This window comes from Phocoena sinus, chromosome 11 (genome assembly GCF_008692025.1).
Source record: "Phocoena sinus isolate mPhoSin1 chromosome 11, mPhoSin1.pri, whole genome shotgun sequence".
Taxonomy (NCBI): domain Eukaryota; kingdom Metazoa; phylum Chordata; class Mammalia; order Artiodactyla; family Phocoenidae; genus Phocoena; species Phocoena sinus.
The window spans coordinates 100,581,126-100,594,242 of NC_045773.1; the positions used below are offsets into that span (position 1 = coordinate 100,581,126).

At 45.8% G+C, this 13,117-nt stretch overlaps 2 protein-coding genes across 3 annotated transcripts in view; one reads left to right on the forward strand and one right to left on the reverse strand.

Moving 5' to 3' along the window:
• The window catches only part of FARS2 (phenylalanyl-tRNA synthetase 2, mitochondrial), a 388,891-nt gene extending 385,237 nt beyond the window's left edge, over positions 1-3,654 (reverse strand). The window contains exon 1 of the mRNA XM_032650151.1: positions 3,526-3,654. The gene's annotated coding sequence lies outside the window, so the exon portion shown is untranslated. The remainder of the gene's footprint in view (positions 1-3,525) is intronic.
• Positions 3,655-3,920: 266 nt separating this feature from the next.
• Positions 3,921-13,117, forward strand: part of LYRM4 (LYR motif containing 4) — a 113,062-nt gene continuing 103,865 nt past the window's right edge. For both annotated transcript variants that reach the window (XM_032650244.1, XM_032650245.1), the window contains exon 1: positions 3,921-4,359. In XM_032650244.1, the coding sequence (XP_032506135.1) occupies positions 4,274-4,359 (86 nt within the window). In that variant the 5' untranslated portion in view covers positions 3,921-4,273. The remainder of the gene's footprint in view (positions 4,360-13,117) is intronic.

The window sequence follows — 13,117 nt, forward strand, 5'->3', positions numbered from 1 at the left end:
AAAAAACTCCCTGCAAAGAAAAGGACCAAATGGCTTCACTGGAGAATTCTACCACACATACAAAGAAGAACTTATACCCATCCTTCTCAAACTCTTCCACAAGACTGAAGAGGAGGGAACACTCCCAAAGTCATTCTATGAAGCCACCATCACCCTGAAACCAAAACCAGACAGACACTATCAAAAAAAAAATTACAGGCCAATATCTTTGATGAATATAGATGCAAAACTCCTCAACAAAATACTAGTAAACCAAATCCAACAATATACAAAATGGATCATACACCACAAGCAAGTTGGATTCATCCCAAGGTCACAAGGATGGTTCAACATATGCAAATCAATGTGTTACACCACGTCAACAGAAGAAAAGACAAACACCACGTGAGCATCTCAACAGATGCAGAAAAAGCATTTGATACAATTCAACATCCATTCAAATACCCCCCAAAGTGCGTATACAGGGAACATATCTCAACATAATAAACTACTAACTCTTGGAAGACAGGATCAGTATTCGATGTGTAGCCCTCACGTAACCGCAGGAACTGGGACTTGAACCACCAGCTGGTCAACTACTTGTTGAATATGCAGACGTACAGAACCAGGATTTCAGCACTGCTAAAATAGAGGATTCCAAAAATAGGCTTTTAAATAAAAGTCTACCAACACCTGAAAACCTAATCTGTATTTCAATAGCTCAGATGATAAGTTCTACTTCACTTGTATGAACTAGCCAATGCATCAAAGAAAAAAAATGACTTATCTCCAGAACAGAGAAAACATCATTAAAATAAGCCAGGTAGGGACTTCCCTGGTGGTCCAGTGGGTAAAGCTCTGTGATCCCAATGCAGGGGGCCTGGGTTCGATCCCTGGTCAGGGAACTAGATCCCGCATCCATGCTGCAACTAAGAGTTTGCATGCCACAACTAAGGATCCCGCATGTCACAACTAAGACCCGGCACAGAAAATAAATATTTTAAAAATAAATAAATAAAATTTAAAAAAATAATAAAAATAAAGCAGGTACAGGGCTAATTACGTCTGCTCATCGATGGTCCCTCTCCCCACCACACAGCATTCCCTGAATGGATCCTGCGCCCTCGTGCCTCCCTGCTTTGAATGTACACTACAACCTGTAACTCAACACATTCTCCATGTTCGCCCTCTGGCTCTTACTACTCATTATGGAAATACCTTCTCTGATGGAATGCTTTCCCTTAAGATCAAAGTCCTAGTTGAATGTCCCTCCTCTGTACTCCTCTAACACTTCGTAATATTTCCCCTATCATAGCACCTGTCAAAAATAAATTGTTACTTTGCTTACCTAGTTCACACTGTAACGCCACCATGTTGTATAATGTATGGCTCTTAGGAAGCGTTCACTGAGTGCTGAAGGAGTGAATGAGGAAAGGGCCTTCAGTTCCCTGTTCATCTCTGAAAATGAGGGAGCTGATGTACAAAGTCTCTTCCAGCTTCCTATTCTATTAGTGTGAAGGACTGATAAAACCAAATGACGATTACGTGTAATAAAGACTTAGATCCACATTTGGAGTCGAATAACTTCTAAATCGTAACATCACAAGTTGCTCACCTATGCAAGATTTCCTTTGCACATCGTTTTAATATTTAAGCTGCAAGACAATAAATTGCTGTTATACTGCTTGTTATGGTTGGAGAAATTTCTCTTCAAAAATCATTCAGTGCTCAACAGCAATCCTAATTTTAATATAAGGGAATGCATGATTTTACATAATGAACTATAGGAATTTCATAACTATGGATAGGTGGATATTAAAGAAATTTTTGCATTTTGAGGCCTAAATGGTAGTAAGTGGGTTACGCCTAGTTTATAGTCGTTATGTAAGAAAATACTCTGCCCAGAACAGAATGCATATTAAAGGACATATGAGTAAGGTCTATCCTCAGCTTCTGGCCCAATCCCACTTTCAACTTCAAATAGAGCTTTTCTTGAAAATAGTCATTGCTGCAATGAAGAAATTAAAAAATGGAGATTTAGCTTTGGAATGTGATTTTTTATTAGGCTTTTAAGGCAATGTTATCCAACATACTGGCAAATTATTTCAAGTAAAATAATAAAAGTATTTTTTTGTGAGGACTTAGCTTAGAATCAACTGGGAAGCTACCATTTCTCTAACCTCAGCTATTCCTTGTACTAACAGATGCCTACACTACCCAAACAAACTAAACTTTCGATATTTATTTGGAAAGTTTTATTTGATTACAACAAAGTTAAAATCATTTAGATATGTTAATTGTATACATTAATGATTAAATTGCTTGATAATTAGACAAACAACTGTATATCATAATTATTCCAACTTCATTTTCTAGATGAAAGCAAAATATAATAAAATAATGCAATCCCCACTGTTGTTAAACAAGCCAAAATAATTCTGTTTTTTCTTCTAACTTTGATAGCTTTCTCTGTTTGTAACTTGCGTTAACGCTGCAGTTTTCCTAGGTGCCACACACCTAATTTACATCATCTGCATTCAACCGTGTTTCATATTAAGAGAAAACAGTTCTGCATCTTTTTCTGTAATAATGTACAAGACCCTTGGTCTTGAGTCCTTTGAGTAATACCAAAGGATAAACTCAAAATATTAAAAACCCTTTCCATAAACCTGAAGCAAGATTTGCCCAATGACCTGATCACCCTGCAGGAGTAACATAAGTTTGGCTACTCTGTAAAAAGCCTTATTTGAGACTTATAGATGTATGAGATGTTAACAAAAATCGAACAGGAAACGTAAAAGGATTTTAATAAAAGTATTTTGTCTTTCATGCCTTTAAAAAAAATACCACTGCATTACAACAGATAACATAACAGATATAACAAGCACATGTGGATGCAAGGACGCCAGGTTACAAGTACGCTTAAGTGCAGTAAGGTCAGAGAAGTGTCTCCTGCCCTTAAAGTTCCTGAAAATACGAGGTTGCTTTGGCATAGAACAAGTTATCACTTCAAAACGAGACAAACTTAAAGAAAGGAAAGAAACATAACCAAAACTCAATGGTTGGAAAAGAGATGGATGTGAACGTCCACTTGTTTCTTACGTATAAAGTTACCCCTCGCAGTGTTTTGGAGGAGAAAACGCTGGCTCTTCCCAACGTTGGTTACATACACAAAGATTCCAAAGACAAGTGCTTTGCACACAAAGTAACTAGAACCAGCTCAGGCTTCCCCGCGCCGGGTCCTACGTTCCACGGTCAGAACCACCAACTGTATCCCCCCGGGTAACAAGGTGATTCAGAAAAGCTGGCGTCTTCAGAGAAGGGAGAAAACTTAGCCGGGAAGAAAGAAGAAAACTTGCTCAGCTTCTTGCTGGGGTCTGAAACGATCCCAACAGAGACCTTAAACCCCTCAGGTTTCCCCAATCAAGCACCCTCGCCTCCAACCTGGGCCACCCCAGATCTGACTATCAGACGACAGAAGTCTGCGGACGCACGGAGAACTGACCACCCCACGAGAGGGACCTACGCGCGGCCGCGCCCACTCACCCGCCGCTCCCCGGGAGACGGGAGACCAGCCCGGGGTCCAAGTCCTGGGCGTGGCAGGCTCGCCCCTCTCCGGGCCCGGCTCCAGCTCACCTCGGCGCGGCCCGCCTGGGCGCCGCCATCTTGACCAGAAAGGGGGCCTCGCGCCGGAGGTCCCTGAGCGGGCGCCCTGAGCGGAGCCGGAGCGCCGGGGAGCCCCAGGTCGGCGCCCTGCGTCCCCCGCGCGCTCGCGCCCCGTCCATGCGCGACAAGCGTCCCGCACGCAGCCCCCGACCCAGGAGTCTGCGGAACCGGCGCCCCGCGCAGCCCGCACCGAGGCTCAGGCGGCGCCGAGGGCAGCCCGGGCGGAAGAGCGGGCGCGGGGCGCGCGCTCGGTAACCTGGCAACGCGGAGCAACCCGGCGTCTCCGGCGAACCCCAGCCCTCCACCGCGAGGAAGCACCGACCCCCCGCACCCGCCGCCCAGCCCTCGCCGCCACTCGGCCGCTCCGCCCGCCGCTGCCCGCAGTACCCCGCGGCGGGGGCGGCCGCCGAGAACACCTCCCGCCGGCGCCGCCCCCTTAGCTGCCCGAAGCCCGCCTGCGCCGCCACGCGCGGCCGGAGCTCACCTGGGCCGGGGCGCAGGCCGCTCGCTGCGCCGAGCCCCGCGCGCGTGTCCCGCTCGCGCTTCCCGCGGCGGCGGAAGTTTCGGGAGTCGCGTTTAACTCGGGACCTCGGCGGAGAGGACCCCCCTGGGTTTTTTTCGTTCCAAGATGGCAGCCTCCAGCCGCGCACAGGTGCTGGATTTGTACCGGGCGATGCTGAGGGAGAGCAAGCACTTCTCCGCCTACAACTACAGGTGAGCGGCCCGGGAGGTGCGGGCGCGGGCGCGGCCGGGGTACAGGAGCCCCTGCCCCGCGCGGCCGCCTGGGCGCCCAGAGGGGAGGCTCCCTGCCGGCCGGCGTGGCCCGCGGACCCTCGGGGGGCAGCCGGGGGATGGCCCTTCGCGGGCGGGAGAAGACGTTCGCGTCTGGTGATGTGTCCCCAAGTCGGACGCTCTGCGCCGGGAGCTCCAGGAGGTTCTGCTCCGGGAACGCGGTTAGTGGTGTCTCTGCCTTTAAGCTGGATGCCAAGGTTCAGGTTCTCAAGCCAGGACTAGTTTGTTGCATTTATAAGAACTTTCCGTAGAATCGTAGACTTGACCGTGGAAGTGACCCGTCAGTAGCACTTGTCCACAGCTGAAGGCTCTATTTAGCTATTCCGTTCATTTCAGAGGTGCCTTAATTAGCCTTTTTGGTTGCCAGGATCCGTTCTACTTGTGGCATCGGTGGTGGGGCGGGGTTTGTGAGGAGGAGACGCAGGTTAAGGTCAAGGAAAAAAAGGGCTCGCCAGCTTCCAGGAGCTGAAACGTTTATCCTGGCCTCACCAGATGGGGATCCAGCTTTTAGGATCTTAGCAGCAGGAGAATGAGAATCTAAACTCTTATGTCCTTAATGTACCGCCCAGCTTTTCTACGCCTGCCCCATTCTCATGTTTGATCTTGAGTCCCTTATCCTTACTCTTAATACGTCTTTTGTCTACTTCAGAGCATCTGCGTTCTTTTCTGCTTCCTTATAACTCATCATGAATGTATGTACCTTATGGATTTTCTCTGTGCATCCTTGTGGATTGGGTGTCTTCTCCTAACTACCTGATCCTCTGAGTTTGAGCCATATTTCCAAAGCAAGAATATGGTAAGGCCAGCTCATCACTTCACACCAGGTCTCACCTTCCATGATTGACAAGCCTGTGGATTGGGTTTCCTAGGAGCAGAGTCTACGACCTGTGGAACAGACCTGGTTGGGTAGCTGCCCTCACACTGGGTGAATGAACAGGTAGGCCCTATGATGGGTAGACCCAGTGCAGGGTTGGTTATCAGACACTAAACCTCTCAAGCAGTGACTTTCTAATTTTTAGATACCTGCATAGAAAAGGTACTCATCCTGTAAATTTGAGAACGTCTGGGTCACACCAGTGAAGTCATATCCAACTGGTCAGTAGTTAAAAAAAAAAAAAAAATTTCTGGGAGTGCATTGTTTCACTTAATGACGTTGGCTTTGGAAGCTGAAGTTTGTAAACAGCAGGTATACTGGTGGAATTTTAAACCAAAAATTAACCAAGTACTTACTACCAACAATTTAACCAAGTCTGTTGAAAGAGCCCACAAAATACGCTTGTAAGTGGAAACCAATCATTTTCACCACGGTCTGGAAGACAAATTTTGTCGTTTAAATTTACTGAAAATAAACAAGAACTGCAGATAAGTCACTCAGGGCTGTACCCTGTGGGCAGGAAGTAGAAATTACATGGTAACATATTTAGAAAATAATGGTTCAGATTATGCTTTGAGTAATCGTTTTGAGTTAAATTTATTATCCACAAATAAATGTATTATCCAAAGGAATCTGGTAATCACTTTACACTGTTTGCTGAAATCATGGCCCTTAAAACCTGAGATTTCCCACTATTATCTCCTCAGATAATAAACTGTTACAAAATATGTCCTTCTTTTGTATTAAGCTGTGTTTTGTGGATTCCAAGGATACCGCCTCGCTCTTTACTTCTCTTTGTCTGGTATGCCCGCTAATCACCTCTGTCTTGAGTTCCTCTGCTTCTTTTGAGATTCATCTCAGTGTAACCTTTGGAAGGTTTTCCTCATTCTCTTTCTTCTCCATTCCCCACTCCCATTCAGACAGGTCCTATTACTACATATTCTTTTACTTCGGTGCTCCCAAACACTCCCAAAACTACTTTGCCCAGTGCCATAGCAGTCCCTGAAGATGGAAAGATGAGTTCGCTGGACTCAGCAAGGCACCTACCACCAGTGGCTTTTTTACGAGCCTCTGGGGGACACAGTTGTAGAGCCATTGTCACAAACTGTGGCAAGTGCCATGACACATGCACAGGGTGTTGAATCAAGACGCTTCCCAGAAGATAGCGCTGGATCAAAGGCATGAAGCAGTGTGATCTTCTGGTGTGCTCGGTGATGTCATAGAATAGAATTCTGCTGGAGAGTTAAGTGTGATTTGGGGGTGACAGAAGGCAAGCCTGGACCGTGATAAGGAACCTGGACATTATTCTTAGCTAACAGGCAGCCGGTGAAGAGCTTTAAGCCATAAAGTGACATGGCCAGACTCGCCTTTTACCAGACCACTCAGGCAGCAAGGTGGAAGATGTTTGTGAGGGCCGGATACAAGGACCCCAAATGCGAGTTGATTAGGGCAGTGTCGAGGAGAGATTAGGGCCCTAGGGGGGGCAGGAATAGTGGAAGAGAGAGGAAAAGATACATTTGATCAATAATTAGAAGGTAAAATTGTTAGATTTCAATGAATGATTGGATTCAGGAGTAAAGAAGAGAATCCAAGCAGAGTCTAAAATGATGTCTAGGTTACTAGGTAAACTGAGGCACAGAGGTTAAATGTGAAAGTTGCACGATTAACTGACTTAGGAAATACAGAAGTACCTGGTCTTGTGGAGAGAAGAGTTTTCAGTTCATTTTTGGAGCATCTTGAGAGAATGTCAGCTGGGGTCCCCAGCAGAGGCAGTTATTCACATGAGACTAAAGCTCAGAAGAGCAATCAAGCCTGGAGTTGTCATCACCAAGCACTTGCTGTGTGACCCTGGGCAAGTCACGTCATCTCTCTGCTCTTCAGTTTCTTAATCTGTAACGTGGAGGTGATTTATCTGTCTCATGGGGGATGAGGTTTAAGTGAGTGCATACGTATGAAATGCTTCGAGTTGTGCCTGGCGTGGTAGCACCAAATAAGTAGAATCCTTATCATACGTGAAATTAAAATCTTAATATTTGGTAAAATTTCCAGGAAGAGTATTTAGGGTAGTGGTTCTCAGCCAGGGCCAGTTTTATTTGACCGTGTCTGGAGACATTTTTGGTTGTCACAATTTTGGTGGAAGGATGCCCCTGGCCTCTAGTAGTTAGAGGCCAGGGATTTCACCAAGCTCAGGACAGTCCCCCATAGAAAGAGTTTTCTGGCCCCAAGTGTCAGTCATGCCAAGATTGAGAAATCCTAGTTTATGGTGAGAAAATTAGTGCGCTTAAGATGCTGTTGTAGAGAACATCAAAATTTGAGGTGTTGGCTGAAGAAGAAGAGCCCCTGAAGGAGGCCAGGAAGACGCAGTCCAAGTACGTGGTTCTCACTGTATTGGTCTCAGGATCCTTTTGAATTCTTACATGTGACTGAGAGCCCCAAAAGCCTTGTTTACATGAGGCATAGTTATCAATATTTTTCATATTAGAAGTTAAAACTAAAACATTTTAAAGCACCTTTTTTTTTTTTTTTTTTTTTTTTTTTTTTTTTTGCAGTACGCGGGCCTCTCACTGTTGTGGCCTCTCCCGTTGCGGAGCGCAGGCTCCGGACGCGTAGGCTCAGCGGCCATGGCTCACGGGCCCAACCGCTCCTCAGCATGTGGGATCTTCCAGGACCGGGGCACGAACCCGTGTCCCCTGCATCGGCAGGCGGACTCTCAACCACTGCGCCACCAGGGAAGCCCTAAAGCACCTATTTTTAAGTAAACTAATAAACCCATTGCATACTCACCTAAATAACACCTTTATGAAGAATAACCATTTTTCTTCCCACCCCCCCAAAAAAACCCACTGCTGACAGTGACATTGTTTGACATTTTTGCAAATCTCTTTAGTGTTTGGCTTAATGGAAGACATGTGGATTCTTGTATTTGTTTCCGCCTAAACCTGTTGCTATATCACAGGTCATCTAGCCTCTGGGAAATTCCTCTCTCCACTTACAAGAGAATGGGACTGAAAAAGGCAAATATCTCCTTGGGATGATAAAAATACGTTTTCCCGATGGATCCCCTGAAAGGTCTCCAAGACCCCAGTGATCCCTGGGCCACAGTTGAATGACCCCTGTGGAGTCTAAGAAGCGGGGAGAAGGCAAGCAGAGAGAGCAGTGTCACGGAAGCCAGAATGGCTGCATGTTTGGGAAGGTGCTGCGGGCAGGCCACTTGCTTTAGCAAAGTCCAGTAAAGGAAGAGGGAAGTGTCCCCAGCGAAGGGATCTCTGGGGACCTCTTCCAGAACAGCATCAGTGAAGTGGTTAAGACAGAGCCAGAGTGTGGGCGCCAAGAAGTGAACCAGAAGGAAGTAGACAGCAATGAGTGCAGACCACCTCCCCGCCCGGAGGCCTGGTTAACATGCAGGAGTGGGGCTGGCTGCTAGAGCACAGCCACAGGAGAAGTGACTAGCCGCGCCTCTGCGGGCCCAGGTGGCGGGCTGGCTCGCAGCAGAAGGCGGAACACTCCCTTCTCCACCGCAGAAGGAGGTGAATTTTTTTTCTTTATTTACTTTGGCTGCGCCAGGTCTTAGTTGCAGCACACGGGATCTTCATTGCGGCATGCGGGAGCTTTTAGTTGCAGCAGGCGTCTTCTTAGTTGCAACTCTGCAGGAGGTGAATTTAAGTTGGAATGTAAGAGGACAGGAAGTTGAGGTGATGGATGCCATGCTGACAGCTCGTTTCTGGATAAAGTGGAAGATAATCGGATGTGGTGTGTTCTCATATTTATTACACATATCACACCATTAGCGTTGTTGGTTTACTTGTCTTTCAGCCATTTGTCCCTTGAAGGCAGAAATTCCATCTTATCTCTGCATTCCTGGTGCTTAGCACAATACCTACCTACTCTATGCTTATAAATACTTGTTGAAAAGCAGGAGGAAATTGTATTCAGAGGTAATTTTTATCAGCCATTTCCCCCTACTGATTAAAAATGTATTTTATTGTAAAATGTGAGAAAAGGCAAAAGCAATGCCCAATTGCCACCCAACTGAGTGTCAGAACTCCTTCATCCCTCATTAAGTGGTTGAGTCTTTATTATACTTATTGCATACTAAGCGTGTAAAGAAGTCAGGACCCAGGCATGTGTCTCTGTTCATTGTTGCAGGTCTCTTCACAACAGCTACCTCTGCTGCTGATAGATCGAGAATGCTAGGGTGAATAATACCAGCCCAGCGTGAATGATATTAACAGCAAGCACCTTTCCCTTTCTAAAATGGGACAGCTACACTGGAGACCTTAGTGCCAAATATTCCTTTACCCCAGAACAAATGGGCAAATCAGTTTACGCCTAGTATTTCCTGAGAACCCATAGCATATGTATTACAGCACTAGGGCCCAGGGTAGATACAAACACAGGGTGGCCCTGCTGTTACAGGATTGTCGTGTGATGGGCATAGGACGTGGACACACAAGAACAGCTCAAGAAACTGCCTTGTACACGGAGGAAACGTGCAAATTGAACTAACGGCCAGACACTGCACATTCGCACATGTAGTGGCAGAGGCGCTGGTCATGATGTTTTGTCCGTCGCGTATTACAGTATCGCACAGGGACTATACAAATGACATTGTAGTGATTGTTTCAACCTTCTAGGCCTAGCTTCCACTTCAGTTTTAACTTTATACGTCTCTTCTCCTTTAGAAACTTAAAATCCTAAAATATGTTCTTCATTTAATAAATGTAACCCCTACCTCCCCACCGGGAAAATCTTTGCTTTATTCTCAGACTAACCCTGCCTTTAAGCAGAAGTTGCTGATGTGTGAGAAATTCCATCCTCTTGTTCTTTGTCACCTTTTATGCCTTGACTCAATTTAGGGCCTCACAGACCTGTCATCTGCGACAGCTGTCAGGCTGGGGAACATAAGATGTTGCATTTTGCGTCTTGGCATTCTCAAAAACAAGATTATTAGGATTTTTCCCCCCACGATAAAAAGTTTTCCCTCTTTTTAAGTCATGAAATGCCTGTTTATGTTGTGAGGATTCGGAGAAACCACAGAATTCTGTAATAAGCAGCCAGGTAAGAGCTTCTTTGCCCACCGTAAAATGTGGGACAAGTCACACCTCTCTGTGAAAACAGCTCTAACTTACGGCTGTGCAAGAGCTCTGAGGAAGTGGGGAGGAATACAAGAGAAGAAGACTACTGTTACATTGTCTAAGTTCTCTGCAAATTAAGTCTTGAATATGTCCTGAATTTATACCAGTGGGTTTCTCTAGGGCCGCCTGCTGTTACCTGACCCCTTGCTTCCACAGGAACGAGAGGCAGTTTACTTGTGCCTAAGAAAAGCAGTTTCTTAGACTTTTGAAAGATGGATTATTCAGTATCTTTAATTATGTTTGGAATTCCCCTCCCCCCCCATTTTTTTTTCTCATGGTTGCTAAGTTCTGCCATGTTGAGTGATGATGGTTTTGAAAAGTAAGAAAAAATTATACAGTTAACTTAAAGAAGAATACATTTGAGATATCCAGCAGCCTAAATTTGGAGGGAAGTGTTAAAAAATTATTATTAGATCGATGTCATTGCTGATTTATTGAGCTTAGTTTATAAGAGTTTCCAGATTGCACTTATTCTATTTATATACTTCACCCTGGCCCCTAAAGCATTTTAAAACTTATAAAAATACATACAGTAAAATGCAATAACATGAAATAATTGTTATGATTTTAAAATAATAAATGGGAATCAGGGCAAAGGGAAAATAAAGGTAGAGAATATAACAAAGTGAGGTGTAAAGTTAGACCACAGAATGCAATTGTAAGTCAATAGAACTTCCTTAAAGTCTCTGTATTCTGTATTGTAGTAGGGTAATACTTTTTTTTAATGCAAAGTGTACTTACAAAACATTCTCTTAGGAAATTGCTATAATGTAATGAGCGTTATAGGAAATTGACTGAGTCTTAAGGCCTCACATCAATTGCTGTGTGCAGTCTTTGCTGTGGATGAAAGGTACTTAAGGTTCTGTTACTTCTCCTTTGTGACCCCTTTCCTGACAGACTGAATCCCACTTCATTTTGTATAAGCCTTAGCATTTATTTTCTCAGTTAACTGGTACCTAACCAATTTAGGACAATTCTAACCTTTAGAAACCAAATTAAGTGATAAAATTAGATAAACTACATGAACCAAGCTGTGAATATCTAGGTTTAGCAAGAGTCAGCTAAATTAAGGTGGGTCCTCCTGGCTTTCGTCTGGATTAGTAATAGGAACACCGGGAATAGGGCTCCTCAGCTGATCTCTACCACCCCTGTTTTAAGAAGCAGATTTTAAATTGCCAAAGTTGAGACATAATAATACATCACTGTGACATTTTGATTATCTGTTTGGCTTCATAGCAACTCATTATTGGGGTTCTGTTTGAAAGAATAATTGTTTTTTTAACTCAGGGATTAAAAACAAACAGCTCACAGAGATGATCCTTCAGGATAGAGGATAAATGAAAGTCATATGGCTTGATGCTAGTTTCATTTTCCCTGGTATTTCTTCCCCTAATATTGCGATTCCTAAACTAATTGGCTTGAAGTATTGTTTCCAGTCTCATCAATATGAATGAGAACCATGAGCAAGGCTGTCGTGATGGAGAAAGATTCCTGGCCTTCGAACCGAGTCAGCTGGCTCCCAGCTCTGTGACCTCGATGCATTTAGTCCGGGTACATCCTCCAGAATGCCAGAGTTGCAAAACTTCCTGGCAGAATGTCTGGTATATGCAGTAGACACTCCAAAATCCCTTCTGCAGATAGGAGTAAGCGAGTTAATATGCAGTTATCCCTTAAACTAGTAGATCAACTGCCAAATCTTTTAAATCCGTAGTAGCTAGCGGTCGGTTAATGAACTCAGCCAAACTTGTCGAGCCACATTCTGCACGAGGTGTTTGTTAGCAAAATCCAAAGAGCCCTGTCACGGTACCGTGTGGTCTCTGGTGATGTGTGCTCTCCGTGTGATGAGGTTGGTTTGAGTCTTCATTCAGCAGACATTGATTGAGTACCTGCCATGGGCCAGGCCCTTCGGCTCCGTGCCGGAAATTCAGAGACAAACACAACAGAACGTGCTCTTTTCCCAGGCGGGGCTTGTGGTTCAGTGCCTGGAGCAAGACACTGAGGATTGTACAAAGGCGCGGTGGCAGAGAGCTGGCAGAGCAAATAGGAGGGGCGACGGAGCCTGCCCCGGGGGCCCGAGGTTAAAAAAGTGATGGTGGCTGGCCTGGCTCGCTCGCAAAGACTCTGCAGGGACTCGCTGGCGAAGGGGGGCAGAAGCCGAGAGGACGGGTGCAGAGGGCGGTGTAGTCGGCGCTGAGTGTGAGGGGCTCCCAGCAGTGCGGCTGAGACACTGTGCTGAGTGCGAGGCCTGGTCCTGGACGGCGGAGAGCCGCGCAGGTGCTCAAGCAGGACCGCAGAGAGCACTTCTAGCGAGACCACCCCAAGCGGGGGGAGACCGAAGACACAGAGGCCAGGAGGAGGTGACTGCAAAGGAGGGGAGGGTGGTTTTGAGATACGCTGAGGAAGAGAATGCGCCAGTCCCAGTGACTGCGTGGATGCCTTGGACTAGAGAGAACGGCCTGACCTGAGGTCAGGAGAATGTAACTGGGAGAAGAAGTCGTTCCAAATGAGACATTGCGTGTCAGGGACAGTGCCTCCTTGGCGTGAGGAAGACGTTGTCTGAGCACCAGGACGGCATCTGGACAATTCAGGCTCGATTCTAAAGCGTCTGTTTGGCCCTAGGTTTTGACTTAATTTGCGACACTCTGTATGTGCTTATCTCACTTTCCTTTCT